The sequence below is a fragment of the Harmonia axyridis genome, chromosome 4, assembly GCF_914767665.1.
Source record: "Harmonia axyridis chromosome 4, icHarAxyr1.1, whole genome shotgun sequence".
Classification (NCBI taxonomy): Eukaryota; Metazoa; Arthropoda; class Insecta; order Coleoptera; family Coccinellidae; genus Harmonia; species Harmonia axyridis.
Window position 1 is genome coordinate 4,111,189 of NC_059504.1, and position 24,502 is coordinate 4,135,690.

Sequence of the window (24,502 nt, forward strand, 5' to 3'; positions counted from 1 at the left end):
TGAATAAATATATCGATTTCACACATTTAATGGATATATTTCATTGTTATATGTTGGTACACGGATTTATCCATTAACTGTGAATTCAGCGTTCATTCTTCCAACCAACATTTTCCAATGTAAATATCACTACAAAAAAAAATCAGCGAATTAGAGAAAATAATTTTTAATACTCGGACGGAAGACTCATTCTAAAACTCTTTCATTGAATTTTGAACTCTTGGAAGAATATCAATGCCTTCTGCACTTGTATTATAAATATATATTTAGTTTCTGTGATTGACGTTTAAGAAATTACGTAATTTTAAATTCTCTATATTGATTCCATTATTCATGTTGAGTGCAAAGATTAATCTTTGGTTGAGTGTGCTTCTTAGCATAAAATGGAAAGTCCATAGAAACGATGCTTCTTAATTAGTGCTAAGTTCACTAAAATATACCAAAAAACATTCCCTGTAAACGATGACTTAATGTTCTTACTTCTACACCAATCTTGAGAATTTTTGTAAACTCCTTTTTATTTTTTTTTTGGAAATATATATGATATTTCATCTTCACTATCTGAATCGTTTTCAGCAGAACATTCACAATAATTAGATATCAATCTCAGAGTAATAAACTCTATGATATCAACTTAATTTGAAAACGTAAAAATTTCAAAAGTGACATTCCCTCGGACATTCCTCCCCTCAATAACAATAATGGAATGTTCCCTTTCGGCCAATCGAATAGAAGCAGAGAATTATAGAAGCACAGATCAATCTTTTCCGATTTATTATAGTTCGAAGTTTAATTTTTGAATTTGAATCCGAAAATGAACTGTCCATTTGTGAGCTTGTTTATAGAATAACTCTCAAAACAACCTTCAAGCGTTAATATTTCATGATCTTCGATAAAGCCTGTTGAAGCATGTTTCAGGAAGCTTTTTTCCTGAATAGAAGTGAAACTTCAATGATACTCGTGGATTGACAGATTGAATGGACAAAAAATACAATAAATCATCGAACGATTTCGGTGTCTGAAAGTATATTAGACAGCATGTCAGTCTCCCGTTACGGTTGATGAACAAATCAATACCTGTTTTGAATTGAAACGAAGCCCAGATCGATGGATTCCAAAAATAAACACTACCTACTCAAATACTAATGGAAATTTCGATGGAAGTCAAGAGTAACATTTAACCCCATCATTTTCACAAATATGGCTGTATAAATATTGGATTGAATCACGAAATGTCATAATAGAGAAATTGCTGACTTGCAATGGGGAATTCTGATATGGTAAATGCATTATTATTTATTTCCTTGATAATCTGGTAAGTGATATTTCATAGAACGTTCTATTCGAAAATACGGTTGACGTATTCTGGGATCTCCAAATTTAATGTCGATTTTCAACAGACCATTAACTCGGATTATTGAAATTGTGCATCGAGATGGAAAATTGGATGTTGATGAAAGCAGATGAAAATCCCACACAAGATTTTCATTATCTGCTTTCTCTCTCTCTCACAGAATATCCAAACCCAAGGAAAAACTGAGAAAAACACTGACGTCAATGCAGAAGCTTTTAGGCGTTTGTTCATTCATATCCAATTGAGCCCTTGGAGATCACAGAACTTTATATAAGTATATGTGGTGTCTAAGGGCGCAATTTTTGCATTAATGAAACGAAGGCTGAAAAGCTTCTGAAGCATTTCAGTACTTCCTTCTTTTTTTCGATAAATTTTTTGGATTTTCTGTTATTCTCAGGTCACTATTGACATATTTTTCCCAATGCTGGGAATCGTTATTCTATATATAATAACAACGCTCGTTATTAGGTTTTTTCGATATTCTGTTTGAATTTTTTATGGTTTTGGCGACGCTAACAACAGGAAGCTTGAAATTACTATCTTACAGGGTGTTCCTAAATTGGAGGAACAAACGGAAATGACGCATTCCTCGGTTCCTTTGAAGAAAAAAATCATATATACAGGGGCGTGCTTTTTTTCCAATCTTTAGATTGCATCATGTGATATACTAATTTTGAATGCAAATCTACAGGGTGATATTTTTTCTGGAACAGTGACCGCTTCTTTTTTCCAGAATTTTTTTTGGGAGCCACTGGTAGTTAAGAAAAACTAAAGAAAAATAACATTGGTCCATCACTACACTTTTTGGTGTCCTGAAATGTTGTCGTATACCTATGCTACCGATTTAATAAAAATTCAAACAATCCAAATTGTTATAAAGATCCAGTTAGTAAGTTCTAATGAATAAATTGGTTAGTTTTGATACTTTTTACACAATCTGTAGCAAAGATTGATAAAGACTCGATAAACTGGTGTAATCCTCACAAAAAAAGGAGCACTACAAAAAACACCCTGTATCTCGATAACAGAGCGTTTCATCATCATCATCATTCAGCCCTTAAACAGAGCGTTTGCAGGTCCATAATTATAGGACTTTTTTCAAATTAACCAAGTAATATCTCACATTTGTCATTGTACCTCTCAATTAAGGAACACCCTGTATATATATGATAAAAAATGAATGAACTTATTCTCCTATAAGAAGGAATTCAAAATATATGCTAACAAATGCTTAAAAATGTCATCGTTCTCTTTCACTGACAGCTTATCCAAAATTATTGACTTTAGGAAGATTCTTTCTCCGGAAACAACGTTGCTTCTTTCCATTGATATCTCCATTTTATCACTGAAGTATCCTGATGGAACCTTTCATCGTAACCAGCAATGACAGCTTCCCAACACAGTTGGGAAATCTCGAGATGGAAGTGAAGAAAATGAATTTAAAGTTTTTCCTAAGAATACTGTCACGAAATGCAGTTATCTTCTCTTATGTTTCCTAGAAATCCACGCATAATACCTTTGGGAACTTTTTAAGCCTTCTCTTCTTTTACTTTTCGGAATGAGGTCGATGGCATTCTTACACAGGTTGTTAGATTTCAACAAGTAACAGGCCAATTGAAAATTCACCAGTCTACCATAGTGAAACACATTTTTTCGGCGAAAGTCGATTTTATTATTCAACATTGTTGCCTTCAAGGGCGATACAGCGATTATAGCGATCTTCCAAATTTTCGATACCATTTTTGTAGTATGATTCGTCTTTCGCTTCATTGGCGCTAAATTTCTTTCCATCGAGCAATTTTTTGAGGTTTGAGAACAGGAAAAAGTCACTGGGGGCCAGATCTGGTGAATACGGTGGATGCAGAAACAATTCGAAGCCCAATTCATGCAATTTTACCATTGTTTTCATTGATTTGTGACACGGCGCAGTGTCTTGATAAACAGCACCTTTTTTTTTCAATTGGGGGCGTTTTTTAAAGACTTCATCCTTCAAACCCAAACAATTCAATAACGCTATAAATGAACGCTGTTGATGGTCTGGCCCTTTTGGAAGTAATCAATGAATATATACCTTTCGCGTCCCAGATTACTGATGCCATAACATTGCCAGCAGACTGTTGTGTTTTCCTCTCTTTGGATTCGGTTCTTCGTGTACAGTCCACTCAGCTAACTGTGGATTGTACTCCGGAGTGAAATGATGAAGCCATGTTTCATCCATTGTCACATATCGACGCAAAAATTCAGGTTTATTTAGCTTCCAACACTGCTCAGAATCATAGATATCTTTATAATTTCTGCTATCCCGATCAATTTCCCTTTACGTTCATTCAAAATTATTTTGTGAACTTTTTTGATTTTTTCGTCAATGACAGCCTCTTTTGGGCGTCCACTGCGTTCGTCGTCTTCGATGATGATTGATTTTCCTGGTGCAGAATCCAGAAACTCTTCATCAAGCCAAGATTTTGCTTCAACTGTAATTTTTCCCTTAAAAAAGCAGTATTTGATCAGCACACGAAATTCGTTTTTCAAATAACAAAAATAGCTACACTCACAACGCAATATCTCACAAACTAATGGTCGGACTGCAGTTAAATTTTGACAAGTATCGTTTTGGGGTTGGCGCTAACTAAAAATCATATGGATTTGATACTGGCACCGCCATCTCTGCATCAGACCGAGGACTTTTCAATTGAACTAATATCACAAGATAAAAACTTCAAATTGGAATATTTATGCCGAATTCAATTGGATATCTTAGAAGAGAAAGGTGCTCTGAGTAAAAAAACTTCAAAAAAATCAAACTTTAACAGCAGGTACCTCTAACACAAAGCGTTTGCGGGTCCATGTTTATAGGACATTTTTTCTCATAAAAATCCAAGGAATCTCTCGTTTTCCTTTGTACCTCCAATTTTGGAACGCCATGTATAGCGACTACTGGACTTCTCCCTACGGAGAAAACATAATTTCAACACAACTACTAATCAATAAATTCCGAAAACTTCGTCATATTTCGTCTCTCTAAATTTCCATAAACAACGTTCCCAAATACGCTCGAATTACGATCAACTAATACGATTATCCGCAATCCACATAACTTTGTATCACAGAGATAATTGCACCCGCATTCGTGCACATGCGTTCCCCTAATTACGACCATCTTCTGTGAACGGAGCATCACAAGCGGCATAGAAAATGAACAATTCGAACGCTCCGAGCGCGTCATCGCCACAAAGCAGTACAAACTTGGCAGCTGGGAAATTTCGGAATATGCACATTGATGCTGTAGTAGCGTGATCATCAAATGGTTTCCCTAACTCGAGTACAAAATGAACAACAAGGGTTTTGGCTTGCTCGAGGCGGTGAACTGAGAAACGGAAGAAATGCTTTTAGCTTTGTTGTTATCATTCCGAACGAATTCGATGTTTTCCCCTGGTAGGAAAACAGTTTATTTGACTCACTTGATCGGGTATCCTGCACACGAAACAACGGCCCGATATGGGGAAAACTGGGTTTCCTCAAACAGGTCTAAAAGGACCCCTTGAATGGGTACATGTGCCTAAATTTTTACAGCCCGGCGGTTACAGTTCTGGAAGAAATATTGAATAAACAACTTTTCGTGCTGCTATAATATTTATTTTGATATACACGGGATGCCCAACTTCAGTCAGAATTTTTTCGAGGTATATAAATTTAAGTTGGCATTACTGTTCAAGATGGCAACCGATTTAACAGCTGTCAAGTGATTTATTCTCAGTTTGGTTTGGCAATTCATTATGGATAGACTCACGCCTGAACAACGCTTGCAAATAGTGCAATTTTATTTCGAAAATAATGGTTCTGTGCGGAATACGTATCGCGCACTACGTCCCTTTTATTTTGTTTAGCGATGAAGCACACTTCTGGTTGAATGGCTACGTCAACAAACAAAACTGCCGCATTTAGAGTGAAGCTAATCCTCAAGTGTATGTCGAAACACCGTTACATCCAAAAAAACTGACTGTTTGGTGCGCTTTATGGGCTGGTGGAATCATTGGTCTGTACTTCTTCAAAAACTATGATGGCCAGAACGTTACAGTCAATGGTGATCGGTATAGAGCCATGATTACTAATTTTTTCATTCCTGAATTGAACAACCATGATGCCAGAAGCTGTGGTTCCAACAAGACGGCGCAACATGTCACACAGCTCGTGCCATTGAAAGACACGTTTGGTGACCGCCTAATTTCACGTTTTGGACCTGTGAATTGGCCTCCAAGATCTTGTGATTTAACACCGCTAGACTACTTTCTGTGGGGCTATGTAAAGTCATTGGTCTATGCGGATAAGTCACAAACCCTTGACCATTTGGAAGACAACATTCGCCGTGTTATTGCCGATATACGGCCACAAATGTTGGAAAAAGTCATCGAAAATTGGACGTCCAGATTGGACTACATCCAAGCCAGCCGTGGCGGTCATATGCCAGAAATCATATTCAAAATATAATGCCACAAGATTATCTTGCGGATAAATAAAATTTATGTCAATCGAATAATCCATCGTTGTTTTATTGCAATTTAAAGTTCTATAGCTCTAAAAAAACACCCTTCATATCTATATTATGTATATCGGGAAATATATTCAATATTCACACTAACTTTAAATGTATTAGGAGAGAAAACCTCATATTTCAAAATTCTCAATAAATTGCTAAGAATTACAGGGTTCCAATGACACTTATATTTCAATGATAACATTACAGTTCTGAGGAGGTCCATAGGGTACTACGTTAAGAAGTCTTAAATGAGTCTTCTGCACTTGACAGTTCTGAAAAGTACTATATGGTATTTTTAACTGAAAGAAATATGAGAACAAGAGTGTGGAGTATTTCTTCAGAAGGTTTTTCCATTTTCTCACTCCCATTGTTGGACCGCTGCCTTATATTAGTTATTTTCCAAGCCTACAGAAGGGCTCAGGACCAATAGGTGTTAACCTTGATGCTCTTTTTGCAAGTTCATCGGTTTTTTCATTTCCTTCAATGCCACGGTACCTATGGTAGAGTTACTTTATTCCCTTTGGCCATTTGTTCATGGTATTACGGCCCTCCCATGTCAGTAGAAACCCCTGACTATATGATTCCAGGGATCCCAGCGTGGCCTTGCTCTCTGTAGTGCCCCTTTGAGAGGCAATTCTTGAACGATATTTCGGTTGGACCAATACAAAGCCTAGGACAGAAATAACAACTAAATTCCATATAAGGCAAAATCATTTCTGAAGAATGATGAGCCTACAGATCGCTCTTCAATTAAATTAATAGGATAGTGATTATAGAGGTACAAATAGGTATCTGAAATGATTTTCAACAACATACACCCACTTTCGAACCTCAGAATGTGGGAAACAAACCGGAAACTTCAAAAGAAAACAGAATTGCTAGTGAAAAGTCGATAACACATGTATCACGTATATTCGGAAAACAAGCAAAGATTCGATTTGAGTCACAGAGGAAAATAAATCAAACCCTCGTTGTTAATTCCTTTTGCGCACAGAACACGCGTCAGTAACTCAGATTCTGTGTTCAATATTTCACATGTGTTCAAATTCCCCAAAGGCAGTAAAATGGAAAATACGGACCGAATTTCGGGGAATTTTCTTTTTTACTGGTTCGGTTGACATTTAGGGTAAATTGCAAATATCGAATTTCCCGAATTCCTCATAAAATTAATATATTCGTTTGAAATGGAATGAAAAAATAAATCCCTCGTGCAACATTCTAGGTTTAGATGGCGAGAAATATGCAACTGAAGTGCGAAGTAATGTGTTTAAAAACGAAATTGGTTTTTAATTTTGATTAGTGACTGAATTATGTTTATGTTCAATATTAGTATTTTAGTACGTTTCGTTTCTGTAAGATGTTAAACCTGAACAAAGATCAAATTTAATTACTATCTCAAGCTGTTCAGGTGGACCTTTCTGTCGCCAGACTAATTGCTAGGAATTAACGGGGATAAATTCTGAAAGGTCAGCATTTTCCACGCTTCCCTACGTAAACTGGGAAAATTTAAGAGTGAGCATTCCCTCGAACGTTTTCAAGTTCCAAAGTACACATGTACAAATAAAAACTGAAGTATCAGAAAACTCGATTAAACGTCGCTCGATGGATTAAATAAGATGGACATTTTATCTGATCATGTCCATGTGATTCAGATTGTCCTGAACAAGCAGCTAGAATAATCCTACTAGACTTTTCCCAAACTTGGGAACTTCGCAGTTCTATCTCTTGTCTTTCGTATTTGTTTCAAGAGAAAAGTCCTAAGTCGGGGTTTATGGGTATAAGAAGTGATGAATTTTGCATCATTTTGAGATCTTTCGATTTATGCTTCTCAGAGGAATTTGGATAAAGTTGTGATAGGGATAAGAGCAGGATTATGGATAAGCGAATGCGAAAACACAAACAAACTGCGAAATAGAATTATTTTCTGTTACAATTAGTAAAACTTGCCAAGAAGACTAGGAACTAATTATTTGAAAATCCTGCTCAAAGGGATTTAAGAAACATACGAAAGTTTATTTTGATTGACTCCAGATTAAGGACAAAAGTACACTGCGCAAAAAAATTAACGCACATTATGGAAATCTCAAATTTATTCTACAACTGAAGGTGTTCTCAATGATAATCATTTCTATCAGAATTATGCATGCATATGTTATCCACTTTCAACGTTTTTCTTCAATACAGATGTTTTTTCCCAGCAGGAATAAAAAAGGATGAGATTATCAGATTTTGAATGTATCGGTTCCATTCTGAAATCAGTTGTTCTCGATCAATTCTAGTGATCAATAGTTTTTCTTTCGTTTGATTTTCTACACTTGATCGCCATGCAATGCGAAACACGCAATTTGACTCAAAGAGGAATGTCCACATAAAAGATATGCTCAGTGCAATTTCCTGAATACTACTGGTTTCGGGGGAGGATCGATTATGGTATGGGGTGGAATATCTTTAACTGCTCGCACAGACCTAGTGGTCGTTGACAATGGAGCTATGGATGCTGATAGGTATATAAGGAACATTTTTGAGGAGCATGTAGTGCCATTTGCCCCATACATTGGTTAAAATTTCATTTTTATGAACGATAATGCCAGACCCCATCGTGCGCGCATCGTTCAGGAGTACCTTGAAGAGGTTGAAGTCTCTCGAATGGAATGGCCAGCAAGAAGTCCAGATCTCAATCCGATTGATCAGGTTTGGGACAACCTCAACAGAAGGCTGAGAAGTTCAGAAAATCATCCAGCTACTCTTAATGACTTAGGAATCCAACTCAGAGAAATCTGGAAAGGATTAGATCAAAACATTTTAAGATCACTCATTTTGAGTATGAACTGTCGTTGCCGAGCTATAATTAAAGCAAGGGGTGGAAATACCAAGTATTAAATCACTTATCAGCATTCCAGTATTTTGAAAATTGTTTATTTCTCTTCTCTCACATAAGATTCGGTGAAATCCTGAATTTTTCTCCCATTTAATGTATCTTGTTTCGTTCAAAACCTTCCCGAGAGAACATAAAAAATAAGTTATAAAGTCAATGTAGAGTTAACTTTCATTAAAATTGAGATTTTCAGAATGTGCGTTAATTTTTTTGCGCAGTGTATTTTGCGAATAATTGGGAAAATTCTTACCTCGTCAAATAACACATAGAAAATCTGAATGGGACTTTCTCGCATATCAAATATTCCCTTCAAACTCTAGATTTTTCAAGTAGTTCAGTAGTTCTCTTGACAACTTGAGTGACCTCAGAGTCCAGTGGTTACCGGAAGAGAGCTGGGATTCCCAGAACATGTTCTCAGAGTGAACTTAATTGAACGAAATTGGCCAACTCCAGAGTTCCGTTGAACTCAGCTCAATGGCACAGCTGGTATTCGCCTCTGCGTTATCAGAATGATGAATTGCTGATCCTGCCCTTTCATTTTCGTAATGGTCCCATCTGCTTGAACACCGATTATCGATTTTTCTTCTTGCAGCTATTCCACTGGAAATGCCATGTTGGATATGATGTAAAAGTGAAATTGTGCCAGGCTGTGATACTGAAACAATTATCATTTCATTGTCTGGATAAATGTTTGCGAATTTATTTTTGATATTGATTGAAGACGATTTATTCGAAATGTACGAAATCTGAAGGAGCTGCTGTGTAGCAAAATAATTGTTATTTACACAATGAAATATCGGAAATAGGTGTTTACTTTTTATTCTATTACTGCCCAAAGAACATTTCTTTTCAATTAGAATTATTGCTCAGATTGTATGGAATTCATCCGAGTTTATTTCAGTCCCTATTCTGTTTTTCGTAATAAAAGGCTGACAATAAATTAATTCATGGAATACGGAATTTTCAACTCTAATTAGCGTTCCTATTGTCTTGAGATCGTTTGGAATGTATAAGTTGGAGAATTTTCCTCTGATTCCCAGTTTTGTTAGTTATGAATATCATCAATTTCGAAAAGATAATTGGATTTTCTGTGAAGCTAGAAGCCATTTAGATAAATAGAGTTTGTGGATTGTAAAGATATCTTACTCGAGGTATAAATTTTTATAATTCCTTCCAGATAAACTTGATCAACTTACCTTTTTTTGATCAATAGTAAAAGCATTTAAAAATTTAGACTGCATATTTTCATTCTTTCATTTTCATTAAATTTCAATCATTTTCTCGTTCAAATGAAAAGGTAACTGTGTCAAAATGGTGAATGCGCAGATTTCATATTCCTTTGTAAATTCTCAATACCGGGGAGGGTAACAGATGAGCATGACAGTATCTCATGAGAGAGAGGTCAGAAGTCGGCAGTTAGAGGTCAGTCAAGAGTCGATCAAAGCTTATAGTCATACAATTTGTGACTTATATTTCAATGCTTACTTGACAGTGCTGAGGAGTTTCATATAGTACTACATCAAAAAGTGGTAAATTAGTCTTCTGCACTTGATAATTCTGAAAAATACTACATATATGGTATATTAAATTTAAAGAAATAAGGGGAACAAGATTTTGGATTTCAATATAAGTGAAATACCTACAAAATATTAATACGGAACATCATATCGTAGAGAAATTCATTCCAAAAATATGGGCTCTACAATTTTTAGAAAAAAGGTTTTTCTGTCTGGGTGATTGATAATAATGGTAGTAAAGAAACTAAAGTTATGTACCTAAGAAAGGTAGAAAGAAAAATATGACATGATTTGAATAGGAAAGCAAACTAAAATAGAAACACAGTCGACTATAAAAATAGTACAGTAAGAGAAAGTTACTCTTCAGACGATGTTGACTATGAAATTTCTGCTGTCACACTTCTTGGACGATATTTCGGTTGGACCAATACAAAGTCTAGGATTAAATAACAAAAAGAAATCCATAAGGCTGAATTAGGTTTTAGTTTTATTGAAAAATTCAAAATTGAAGACGAAATTCAATACCATATAGAGATATTGTAATTATTACGGGAATATATGCAATAAAGTCTTCCTTAATGATTCATACTTCTCTTTCGAACCAAAGGCCTCCTAGTTTTCTCTATGAGCCTGGGGAATTATAACACCCTTGATAACTATATTAATCTATCATTTGAGGGTTTAGTTTCAAACGGCATTTCAGTATTGCGGCACTTTGATCATTTGTACTGAAGAGAGGATTTGCTCCAAGATATCTGGATCTGAAGGGATCTCACCAGTTATCATCCCATCATCTGATTATGCTGTAGCAATGCCTTGTGGTCCACGAAATCTCGTTATATTGTTCGACCTAAACCCTTATCTCTCACAATATTCTGAATTAATTTGTTGATACGAAATATCCCAATGACATTGAATAGCATATTCTTTTAAGAATAAATTTTCCTTTCAAATTCGGTCAATTAGAGATCGTTCATTCTCAGGTAACTCAACGAATTTTCATAGAGCTCACAGTTTGAAAAATTTGAACTCGAAATTTTCGAAAAAGTCAGTGAAAATTGAATTTCTATACAAATCACATTATATGTTCTCAAATATGACCCCTCAAATGAAAACGTTTTTGGATGATAATAAACGGAATAATCACAGAATTAGAGAAATTAATATTCGTACGTATACGGAAATTAGATGTGATGAAATAATTTCCATTGATTTTGAAAAATATGGATCATAGCATCATAGCCTATAAATTAATAATGTCGGTGTTCTTACCTAACTTCAGAATAGGGGCTGAACTTTAATATTCATCAATTAACGTTCATAACGTTAGGTACGGCTCAAACGTAAACGTTTTTTAACGTTTGCAGAAAAAATCCTATATTACATGATTCATTTTATTTCAAAGTTCGATTCCAGTAAATCTCGATTGAAAACATTCTTCCGATGATACGTCCTGAGGGAGACTTCCAAAAAGCCTCTCATTTCTCAGAACCGTCATAACAAAGATCCCGAAACGTTGAGAATTCTGAACGAAAATATCATTTTGGGGACATCAGACGGTAACAATGTCCCCGCAGGGAGTCAAGACAACACAGATGAAAGGTGACATCGTTGATGTAATTGAATGTGTGGAAGTGGCAAAACGGAAACCGCCGAATCGTAGGGGGCTTTCTTCGGATGACGTCACGCAGTCGACGCCATTCCGAATAAACCAGTTGCTTATCTAGCATGCCGCGCCAGCAGGTCAAATCGATGTCGAGGTCACGAGCCCTCTCCAAGGGTAACTATCTTCCACTCATTTGAATATCCATACATGGTTGATAAAGGGTGTTTTTTTTTAGAGCTATAGAACTTTAAATTGCAATAAAACAACGATGGATTATTCGATTGACATGAATTTTATTTATCCGCAAGATAATCTTGTGGCATTACATTTTAAATATGATTTCTGGCATATGACCGCCACGGCTGGCTCGGATGTAGTCCAATCTGGACGTCCAATTTTCGATGACTTTTTCCAACATTTGTGGCCGTATATCGGCAATAACACGGCGAATGTTTTCTTCCAAATGGTCAAGAGTTTGTGGCTTATCCGCATATAGACCAATGACATTACATAGCCCTCAGAAAGTAGTCTAGCGGTGTTAAATCACAAGATCTTGGAGGCCAATTCACAGGTCCAAAACGTGAAATTAGGCGGTCACCAAACGTGTCTTTCAATAAATCGATTGTGGCACGAGCTGTATGACATGTTGCGCCGTCTTGTTGGAACCACAGCTCCTGGACAATTCAGGAATGAAAAAGTTAGTAATCATGGCTCTATAGCGATCACCATTGACTGTAACGTTCTGGCCATCATCGTTTTTGAAGAAGTACGCACCAATGATTCCATCAGCCCATAAAGCGCACCAAACAGTCAGTTTTTCTGGATGTAACGGTGTTTCGACATACACTTGAGGATTAGCTTCACTCCAAATGCGGCAGTTTTGTTTGTTGACGTAGCCATTCAACCAGAAGTGCGCTTCATCGCTAAACAAAATAAAATGGACGTAGTGCGCGATACATATTCCGCACAGAACCATTATTTTCGAAATAAAATTGCACTATTTGCAAGCGTTGTTCAGGCGTGAGTCTATTCATGATGAATTGCCAAACCAAACTGAGAATAAATCACTTGACAGCTGTAGAATCGGTAATCATCTTGAACAGTAATGCCAACTTAAAGTAATATACCTCGAAAAAAAAACCCGTTATGTGAGCAAAATAGGGATTGCAATCTCAGAATCAGGTGGGTGTCAGTGGAAGCGTTACCGTCCAAATCCCATTAAATTTGATGCAAATTGGTAAATGTTGTTGACGCATCACATGCAGCAATTTTAGAGCCATAAATCTGAATTATGCATTCTAACCACCCACCTTCTGTGCCTGACGTACTCGTTGAAAATACTACAAATCGAATCTGCCATTGTCTGAGAGTTATAATAAATTTAGATATTAGATATCTTCAATTTCCTTATGTCAGATCTGTAAGGTACTTGTTTATTCTGTAATTTTTGTATCTGTTTGAACCTCAAAGTAATAAATATAGATAGAGGGAGCGTATGTCATTTTCAGTAAGAAAATTTTGTCCCCAACTTGAACTATCAAATTTGACATGAAGCGCGCGGAAAAGAAAACATACCAGTTATGTGATATTTCACTCAATTGGCGAGTTTCTTCATTTTTAACGCAATTCTTATTTACCATAATGAATCAACGTTTCATATTAACTCAAAATATATTGAAATAAATACCAAAATATATCAGAAATTCAGAGAACAAAATTCGAGCGCGCCAAACGACGTAAAACAACCGATGACACTAGGAGAGCAAAAAATGCCAAACCTTGGATTTCAGCAGGTATTCAACAACAAGGTAAATTCAACAATTAGGAAAAATATCGGATTCCAAATATTCAAATTTAAATTTTTAATCGGGAATTACTCAAATTGTGCATTTGAAAATATATCACAATCCGACAACGTAAACTAACCATGTTAGGGACATGTAACAATTGCGTATACTTCCTCTACCAATGGTTTGAGCAAACAATAATTTTGTTGAGTCAATTTATTCATTTCATATACAATGTATTCAATATCTTCAAAACTACAATACATCATGGAAACTTTTAATAGCAGTTATTCCCAAATATTTCGACTGAAATAGTTCTAAAGCAAGTTGTTCTCGTTTAGAGCCTGATACCTCCCCTGAGACAATGAAACTCTGACATAGATGGGGAGGAAAGTTTTCGAGAAATCAATATTTCCGTGTGAAACTGAAACAACAATAAGAGACCTTAAACCAGCGCTCTTCAACCTCTGATCTTTTCTATTTCATTTCGTATCTAGAAGCATTCAGATCAAAGCGAAAGTTGATAAATAAAAAATCAGAGAAAATAAGCACTGACTTAACTTCAGGATAGTTTCAGCGCTCGTTCATTCATGCGCCTATTTTGGCCTTGGATACCACATTGCTATCGGTTTGGGATGGTAATTGAAAAATTCGAAAAATTTGGTGTTATCAGATATGTTGTTAGGGAAATAATAGGTTTATTTTTATTTTTTCTTCTGGATTCGGTGAATCAATCAACATGGAATTTGATGATAAATATAATACAATTCATAATAAATGAATATCAACTTGTTTACAGTCAATGAGTCGCATTTATAATATAAACTGGTAGTTTCCAACAAAATTTGATGATATCCAGTAACCATCATACTTCTGCAATATAATGGCATTATATGATTCTTTCGAATCATTATTTTCCTTCTCTGATCCAATATGGATATATCTAATCATCCTTCAAGATATTCATAGAATACTTCCACGAAGAAATGACAAAAATGTTATTGGAAAATGGAAATTTGTTTCCACAGTCGAGTCGAGGAATTCCTGGAATAACGTCAGATGCATTGGCGTAGACAGGTAGGGTCATGGGTGGGTACGTTAGTTGGTCTTTTTTGGAGGTTTTGGTCTACTGAAATAATTCACCAGTATGTCCAAAACGACACCGTTGGTCCAACCAAAACCAAATTGAACATCGTATTCTCCCCCACCTCCTGATTGCCCTATGGCTGAAGCATGATACTTTTCTGCCATGTGGTGTGTTTTCAGAAAAGCCTCGTGATTTGTAGTCAACCATTTTTTCGCCAAAGCTTCTGCCAGTTTTTCTGCTTCCGGATGTCCTGTCCTTTTCAAACCGAAAATTAGCAAATGTTGTGAGGGAGGCCAAGCATTTGGGTAATCCCACTGCTCCCCTGTGTTATCCAAACTTTGAGGTACTCCACCTGAAATAAAAAAGAAATTTCAATATCTATGTAAGGACATTTGAATCGAGCGAGTAGTTCAGTAATTTTTGCGTTTTTTTTCGAGAAAATAGGTCATCATTTTCCCTAAATGTCTACTATAGGGTGTTTTTTTTTTCGAGGTATATAACTTTAAGTTGGCATTACTGTTCAATATGGCGACTGATTTAACAGCTGTCAAGTTATTTATTCTCAGTTTGGTTTGGCAATTCATCATGGATAGACTCACGCCTGAACAACGCTTGCAAATAGTGCAATTTTGTTTCGAAAATAATGGTTCTGTGCGGAATACGTATCGCGCACTACGTCCATTTTATTTTGTTTAGCGATGAAGCGCACTTCTGGTTGAATGGCTACGTCAACAAACAAAACTGCCGCATTTGGAGTGAAGCTTATTCTCAAGTGTATGTCGAAACACCGTTACATCCAGAGAAACTGACTGTTTGGTGCGCTTTATGGGCTGGTGGAATAATTGGTCCGTACTTCTTCAAAAACGATGATGGCCAGAACGTTGCAGTCAATGGTGATCGGTATAGAGCCATGATTTCTAACTTTTTCATTCCTGAATTGAACAACCATGATGTCCAGGAGCTGTGGTTCCAACAAGACGGCGCAACATGTCACACAGCTCGTGCCACAATCGATTTATTGAAAGACACGTTTGGTGACCGCCTAATTTTACGTTTTAGGCCTGTGAATTGGCCTCCAAGATCTTGTGATTTAACACCGCTAGACTACTTTCTGTGGGGCTATGTAAAGTCATTGGTCTATGCGGATAAGCCACAAACCCTTGACCATTTGGAAGACAACATTCTCCGTGTTATTGCCGATATACGGCCACAAATGTTGGAAAAAGTGATCGAAAATTGGACGTCCAGATTGAACTACATTCGAGCCAGCCGTGGCGGCCATATGCCAGAAATCATATTTAAAATGTAATGCCACAAGATTATCTTGCGGATAAATAAAATTCATGTCAATCCAATAATCTATCGTTGTTTTATTGCAATTTAAAGTTTTATAGCTCTAAAAAAACACCCTTTATTTTCGAAAGTATGTTTAGTTTGGGTTGAAGGAAATGAGGAGGCCAACACACTTGCCAGTAAAGAAGCACAAACTACCTTCATTGACCCAGAACCTTTCTGTGGTATAGTTCAAATGTTTTCTGAATTTTGCTATTAAAATTTTCTACAGCTTGCAGATCTGAGGTTCACTAAGAACTTGAAACAAGCATATAAAAAATTATATCTGTCGATTGTTGGTGTTATTTCACAAACAAATCTCCATTTTAGGCAATAAAACCGGAGGCAAAGACCATTATCTATTCTTATCTCGAAATGGTTTATTTTCGTTTTATGTTCGAATCCACATAAAATCTAAAAAAGGGCTATTCAAGAGGTGAGCATCGCGAATAGGAAAGATGAAGTTGATGCGTTGAATCGAAGAGCGTTCAAGCTTTTTGATCAATGAAAATGTGTGTCTGTATGATACGGAAAAGCCAACAAAGGATGAGAAATCTCTTACCCAACCCTCATAAATCTGGGATATTGATATGGTTCACCATGCCCGAATATCATATATCTGCATTTGAATAACTTTATATTGGGTTTAAGGGTTATTGATATTGAGATCAAAACATCGGAAAAAAGAGAGGAGAGCGTTGACGTGAAATCAATAACAATATTTCCCTCATTTTCTTTGACATATATAAAATGTTTCAGAATGAATGTTGCGGCCAATGTTATGACATTATTTTCCATAAATATAGAAGCAAATATCATTCGCAATAGTAACTTACGAACATCTGAAGATGTTATATGACAGTAATCTAGATTATAGTAGATGTTTATTAAAAATTCCAACGGTAGCAAATTTTAATTATATTTATACCATAATAGCATATATTCAATTTTTTACGCAGAGTCAGAATGAGTAGGTACACCATTTCAAGTTGATGTCGAGTAGCCAAGAAATTTAGAACCATCCCTTGATAGGGTAACATTTTACCAGCTCAAATCATGTTCTCAGTTCTATTAATACTAATTAATAAATTAGTTGTATGATGCCAGTTCACAGAGCTTTGCAAAAGCAATATATGAAGTCCTTTTGCAAAATAAGTACAGTGAAAGCCACTGAGGAATCATCAGCAAACAATGTACCATAAGTTTTTCCAGACATTCTGTGCAGAAATAAAGATTCACTATCATACGCAAGTTTACAGGCAGATCGTTAATCGAAATTACAAATTTAATTGGTCCTAGAACGAACCCTTGTGGCACTCCCAGATTCAAGTTACACTTAGCAGATGCCTTTGTTTTACCTATACTCGAAGCCATTCGAAAAACACAGCCCGGAAGCAGGATTGTATAACTTGTCTATCATAAATTTAAATCTCAGAAAGTCAAATGAACTGGAGATATCGAAAAATACAAAAAAATCATCACCACTTTTTTTTCAAATTAACATTCAAAACTCACGAACCATGAATAACAGTGTTATAGTTTCTAATATTGAGCAACGCCAAACTTAATCGCATTTAAAATTTCATGTTTAGATAATGGATGCCGTTCTAATTTTATCCCTTGATGACTAGACTCTATAATTTAAGGATGAAATACACTAGCTTTCAGGAAATAATTACCTAATTATTAAAGTTTCCAGACATCCTTTAAAGGATGGCGGACTCAATTTTCTACCAAGTTCAGAATTAGTTATGAATATTGAAACAAACGATTACAAGTGTTTCCAACAATGAATCAATAGCTGAGGAAAATGGAGTGGAATGTATTAAGTTGTATAATTATTAATTATGTCGACAAAATTGGTGAAATCTTTGTATATTTTTTTCTGTAATGATTGGTGAAGTATATTATTGGTGAAAATGAATCAAAGATGATAGTGAACAATGAATAAAAATCAGCAATTGACTAAACACTTTATTATTCCATCCACTAGATCGATTGTCGATTGAGGAAACATTAAAGCCATCAATCGTAATCGCAAGCATTCATTCAAGTAATTATGGTCGATATTAGGGGCCAATTATACGATTCTTTTATTTATCTACCAAAATAGCAGGATTAACTTTTTACTTCATTCCATTTAACATTGCTCGAACTCACGAGAATGAATATGAAAGTTGATCCCGTTTAGCAATTTGAATTGAATTAAAAATTCTCATGTTGCTATGAGAACGCATTTAAATCTTGTTTTCATGAACCGTTTTTTCGATATGGTTTCAAGCTCTCGAGCCACGAGAAATTTCATCATACAATTTAACGAAACAAGGTCATCGAAATATTCAATATTTTAAATTTGAGATCCAGTGAGTTCTCGGCAGATTTTCTGATTGGATAACTTATAATTATAAGAGCACTTATCTGATTTGGTTTTCCATTGCAGTTCAGCGTTCACTGATTAATACTTTGCACAAAAAACTCATAAGATTTTGCAATTTAATTAGGTCCTTCTAGTTCGAAAAAAAATTATGAAATCTAGTGATATTATGAATATACCTAAACTATTGGCAGATCTGGTAAAATAAAACTTTCGATGAAGTTTTTCAATTAAATAACTAAACCATTTTGAAACACTTTAAAATCGCACGATACACAGTTAAAAACATTAAAAGATTCGAATGACCTGCGAAATTTCGAAGTACTCGTATACTTAGTTCCGTTAAAATACTCCAGACGGCGTTAAAGATAAACTTTCAAATTCGATTCGGGAATGTCAGAGTTGGGTACAAATGTTCCTTCCTTAAGCATTTCCAGAGGTTTATTTTTGGAGCTAATAACACAATAGGAACCTTATTACCTATTAATAATAGGATTCGTGTCTGAAGAGAGCGCTTGACTCCAAACTTAATGGTTCAAGTCCTATAGGTCAGCCAATTCCTTTGTGGTTCCGATTACCCTTAGCAATTTGAGGGTGAAATCCAATCATGTCTTATCGCTTTTTGACAGGATATTCGCAAATGACCTTAATTCAAGGTGCTTAGTTTTGCAACATAAAATTGATGGTGAAATAGTGTGAATTGATGTTTTCAGTTTTTTCCGTTTCAACACATTAATTTAGTAGATTTGAACTCACACAATTACAATTGAGTAACATAAATTTGACAACATTAATAATAGTTTAACATACCGTTCGTACATTGACATAAAGTACACGTACTCTTTCGATCAAGGCAAAATAATAGGATATCCCTGAACTGAAAATCAACATAGCATGGGATGGTGAGATAATATATTCCAATTTGCTTGCAACATTCTCCAAGGAAATTTGAAGAGCTAAGAAAATATGGAAGGAAAACACATACCTCGCAGTCAAGGACACTAGGGAAAATACTATAGGAATATTGTAGCCCATCAGTTTGCATTTTATGATAGGAATTCAGTGTGGAAAAGCCGAATGGAATGAATTAATTATTTTGGTCATTGTATGGAGTGTCCCAAATTTGTTGTTAGAGGATCTCAGAATCCTTTTGAGCTAGAATAAAATGAATGGGACATTTTTGGGAGAATTAATTTGGTGAAAACCGCAACCTCATAAATTCAATGCTTTTCAAGGTATGAGAGAAAATTGGAAAATGACGTGAAAAGAAAACTTTTCATAACTTTTTTTATTATTGGAGCTATTAATATAAAACAGAAACATCCTACAGGCTCTTTTTTAGTGGAATCCATTGGTTTAATCAATATATTTTTTTAATTCCGTTAGTTTTGAAGTTGCCACTGTCCAATTTTCCCTTATAGCTTGAAAACAGTTGAATTTATGAGGTTACAGTTTTCAACAAATCGAACCCGAAAAAGTGTAATTTATTTTTTCTAGCTCAAAGGGGTTCTGATATCCCCTCACTAGACAACAAATTTGGGACACCCTGTACATTCCTCCATTACTTTTTTTTCCCTTATTTAGCAATATATATCAGACATCAGTCCTCTTGGAAGAGTTATAAAGGAAGTTTTATTATAAAATAGCATTTCATTAGGTCGAACACAGTAGGTATTGAATTTTATGGGAGCAACCGTATATAATCCAAACGATTGTACTACCGTTATTAAATTTCATGGTCGTTTAAATGTCACATTGTCAATTCTTGGAATGGGATTTATCTTCAATTCCAAGATAAAACTCAAGTTGTATCAATTCAATCGATTCCTCAAATATTAGAATAATGAGGTTCAGAATACCTTTCTTTCAAGTATGTAATTTTTTTTCATGAGCTATAACATCTATTAATCTATATTCCGATTTTGAATTCGAAGGAATAGTCTCACTCGTTTATATTTTTGGGTATGCCGAACGAAAAAATTCGAAACAAGATATTCAACTCACCCTAAAACTCCTTAACATTGTGTTAATTATGAATCGGAACAAAAATCGACTATTTACATACTATATCACCCTATTAATGTAATCAATGTAAGAATACTATAATTCTATATACAGGGATGACCACGGTCGATGGTACCCTAGACTTTTACGGTGAACGGTTTTTTTTTTGTTGGGAACCACTGCTCTATCGATCTAAAATATTTTCAGCTCTGAAGTGTTGCCGTTTATGTTAAAAAAGTACTGACAACTCCGATATTTCAAATAGAAAACCCTGTATATTATGAATTTTTTCGGTTATAACTAGGGATTCACGAATTTTCGAGCTACTTGGCTTGAGCTTGACTTGATTTCAAGTCAAACCTAACCTAACCTATTGCGGGAGTTTATAAGTGTAAAAGCAGCTTAGGGGAAAATTGTCTTTCAACAGGATCTGAAGATGCTGGCGTTTATAAAAAATTATGGCCATTTTGACCAAGTTTGGAAAGATATTTCTGAAACTACCAAAATATGCCAATAGATTTCATAGAAATGTGAGAAAACTACTAATAAAGTCACACTGGCGAATGCTTCAGTCTCTCGGCGCTCGAGGAATCCCCTTATTTAGACTAAACGCGCAGGTGATTGCAGGAATATATGCCGTGCGATGCGAGCATATCAAGCTAAAGTAATATCAAGTAGCTTGATACCAAGTTAAGCAATAAATATCTAAAATCAAGTCAAGCTCAAGTATGTAATTTATCACGAGCTTGATTTTCAAGTCAAGTTGTTGGTTGAAATGTCAAGCTACTTGGCTTGATGAATCCCTAGTTATAACCGATTTTTCAACAATAACTAAACCTCGTTCAAAACTCGACTAACTCTTACCAGAATAATTCAACACATCATTAGCATGGAGGTATTTGATCGCCTTTTCAACATATCCGCCATTTTTCTTCGAATAAGAACCAGCCCAGAGAGGTGTTAAATTTGACGCATAGAAATAGTTCCTTCTCACACCATTCGCCAAGTCATAATCCAGCCACACACCAACATCTTCATGCCAAAGAACAGCGTCAATAGCTTCCAACCACTCTTCAGCTTTTTCCTTGTAATAAGCCGCCTTGTCAAACTGGGACAACCTCGTGTAAAATTCTTGCAAAATAACAGCGTTATTGTAGAGGATTGCATTCAAATCCACTGGAATGATCGAAGTTGTCTTCGTATCTCGAAGTGATCCCTTACTTGTTCCGTTAGAAACAAACCATCTACTAGTGAAATCCATACCTGACTCACATGCCGCTTTGATCTCCGAGTAAAACGATGCTTTAGCCTCTTCACCCTCTAGAGGGGCTGCAGACTCGACGTCTTCCGCGTAGGATTCGGCCCTTGGACCCTCTGAACTGTTACCATAAATCGCTAGGGTGTATTCCTTATCTCCTAATTTGACAACTGTTGTTCGTTTAGTTATCCAAAAATCGAATTCTTTACTTAGAAGATGAATGTTTTTTTTTAGATAATTAGAATGATCAGTATTGGAAGTATCCTCAGCGTCTAGGTAGGCTTTGAACGAAGGGATCAATGTAGGAGGCTGTGATCGTCCTAAGTAGTAGATTCTACCACCGTTTGGTACATAGCCATATCGTTCCACTATGTGAAGAAAATTGTCCAACATACCTCTTGTTGTTTCGTACATTTCTGAGATGAGAAGTCCTCTTATAATCCAGTATGTATCCCAGTAGTAAAATTCCCTGAATCTCCCACCTGGAACTATCAGATGGTTCGGTACCCAAACCAGACTGGTACTGTTGATATCCTTCTCAGTTTTTGCCGTCATTTTTCTTCCTAGTTCTGCCCACAGTTTATGCATAGCGCATCCAAATTCACGGTATTCCTCATTGACAATGTTCTCTAAGAAGGAAGGGTTGATACCCCAATCCCTTGGTTGAAACTCCTCGAAAACCTGATCACTTTCCTCGAAATTGTCTGCAACAAATTTCCTCACTTGTTCTTTAGATGGATTTTTCGCGATTGAATTCATGAAATCTTCATATTTTTCCAGAATTTTTTGTGGGGGATATTTCATTTTCATATCTACGAACGTTTTCGAGTCGTCGAAGATTTTCGACATTTGCACTGTGTGTAATAACGGACCCCTGCAGAACACATCTTCACGTTCTATGGTCGTCAAGTGTTTATCCAAGCCCATCTTGATTCAAAACAACACTGAACAACTTGATGCAAGTTGTTCGAAAGGTTACAAATAAACTATCAACAAACTCAACCTTGCTCTAACACTTCACCAAGTATAATTTCAACTGGGGTCTTCCGAAACAATTTCATCCTATTTATAACCTCCTCTTCATCATCAGAACCGTTATACCATTCTTCGTTTCTCATTCCCCTCTCATCATTTTTATAATCGAAGTCTGTGGAACCGGAAATTTAGCAGTTGGAACTGTGTTCTTCTTGGCCCTCTACTCAATTCGTTGTCAGAGCCGTCACTAGCTAAAATGCTGATCTGAGTAGATCCCAATTTGCCAATTTTGATAATAACATAGGGGAAATATTCATTAACAATAAACCATTGATTCAAACATGTACGAAAAATTAAATTCATTTTAGGATTGGTAAAAAAAACCTTTATCCTTTCTATAGAGTAATAAACATACATAGAGGAAGTAAACGCAATTTTCGCATGTCTCCAACATGGTTAGATTACGTTGTCGGATTGTGATATATTTTCAAATCCACAATTTTACTATATCGTTATGAATGTATATTATATTGAATGAAATATATTTATTTGAGTGATTCCCGATTAAATATGCAAATTTGAATATTTGGAATCCGATATTTTTCCTAATTGTCGAATTTTTAATAAGCAGAATATTTATTGTTTTCTGCATCTACCTGCTGAAATCCAAGGTTTGGCAACTTTTGCTCTCCTAGTGTCATCGGTTGTTTCACGTCGTTTGACGCGCTTGAAGTTAGTTTTCTGAATTTCTGATATATTTAGGTATTTATTTCAATATATTTTGAGTTAATATGAAACGATGATTCACTATGAGACATAAGAAGTGTGTTCTTTGTGGAAAAACTCACGAATTGAGTGAAATATCGTATCACTGATAGGTTTTCATTTCCGCGCGCTTCTTGTCAAATTTGATAGTTCATGTTGGGGACAAAATTTGCTTAGTGAAAATGACATATGCTTCCTCTATCTACATTTATTACTCTGAGTTTCTGACTGAATTACATTCTCATTGGGTATTTTGAATTTCTACACATGGAATCAAGTTTGAAATGGCCTCTCTGTCTATCTCCTTGTGACGGCTCTGAGTCACGCGGTATTGTTTGAAGAAAAACGTCAATATGAACGTGAGAACTTGATGCAATGCAATAGGTATAATTAACCCATAAAATCTTTATTGATGGTCGAGAGCCAACACTATGATCCTTGAAAAAATCTGAAAAAATAGGTGCGACCTTGAATCTTTGTATTTAATCTTTTTCATTAATAAGTAATAGTCTCTCAAGCATGAAGGAAACAATTGCTATTTCGATGTCGATACGTTGAAAATATATCCATATCTAGCGACTATGCGAAAGTAATATTTTTCAATGTCAAATGGATCGAGAGAGAAGGATAAAATGATGTTCATCAGAGACTGATTGGTTTTGCTGAAGTAGAATTATCGTAATTCATTCACATCGGTTATGTATGAATCGAAATTCCAAACATTCTCCATTTTTCATGCATAAATGGAATTGAGTCTTCAAAAGAAAACAATTTCATTGGCAATTAACTGTACAAGTAAGAATTTGGTTATTACATATTCGAATGAATTGATGAAGGTTTACATGAATAAATGCGTCATTGAGGAAATACAAGTCAGAAAATCTTCTTGAAATTCTAGAATGAAAAACAATTCAATAAAAATAATGCGAATGCTCTCAAATACCTATGCTGTGGCCGGTAATAGAGAAAGAACTTGCCGGGAGTGGTTTCAACGCTTCAAGAACGGTCATTTTGACGTCGAAGACCAGCATTGC

At 35.6% G+C, this 24,502-nt stretch overlaps 2 protein-coding genes across 2 annotated transcripts in view; one reads left to right on the forward strand and one right to left on the reverse strand.

Annotated features, from left to right (window-relative positions):
* Positions 1–842: 842 nt before the first annotated feature.
* The window catches only part of LOC123678904 (probable cationic amino acid transporter), a 56,210-nt gene continuing 32,550 nt past the window's right edge, over positions 843–24,502 (forward strand). Inside the window, exon 1 of the mRNA XM_045616171.1 lies at positions 843–1,315. Within this exon, the coding sequence (XP_045472127.1) occupies positions 1,263–1,315 (53 nt within the window). The 5' untranslated portion in view covers positions 843–1,262. The remainder of the gene's footprint in view (positions 1,316–24,502) is intronic.
* Positions 14,416–22,875, reverse strand: LOC123678905 (trehalase-like). Its single transcript, XM_045616172.1, has 2 exons — positions 21,335–22,875; positions 14,416–15,112 (listed from the first exon to the last, which is right to left on the reverse strand). Exons 1-2 carry the CDS (start codon positions 22,653–22,655, stop codon positions 14,772–14,774), a joined length of 1,662 nt encoding a protein of 553 aa, XP_045472128.1. The 5' UTR covers positions 22,656–22,875; the 3' UTR covers positions 14,416–14,771.

Bases quoted from the DNA above. Each gene is read 5' to 3' on its own strand.
- LOC123678905 (XM_045616172.1), bottom strand. From the start codon at position 22,655: ATGGGCTTGGATAAACACTTGACGACCATAGAACGTGAAGATGTGTTC. The intron at 15,113-21,334 runs GTAAGAGTTAGT...TTTTTATTTCAG, and splicing joins TGATGTGTTGAATTATTCTG to GTGGAGTACCTCAAAGTTTG.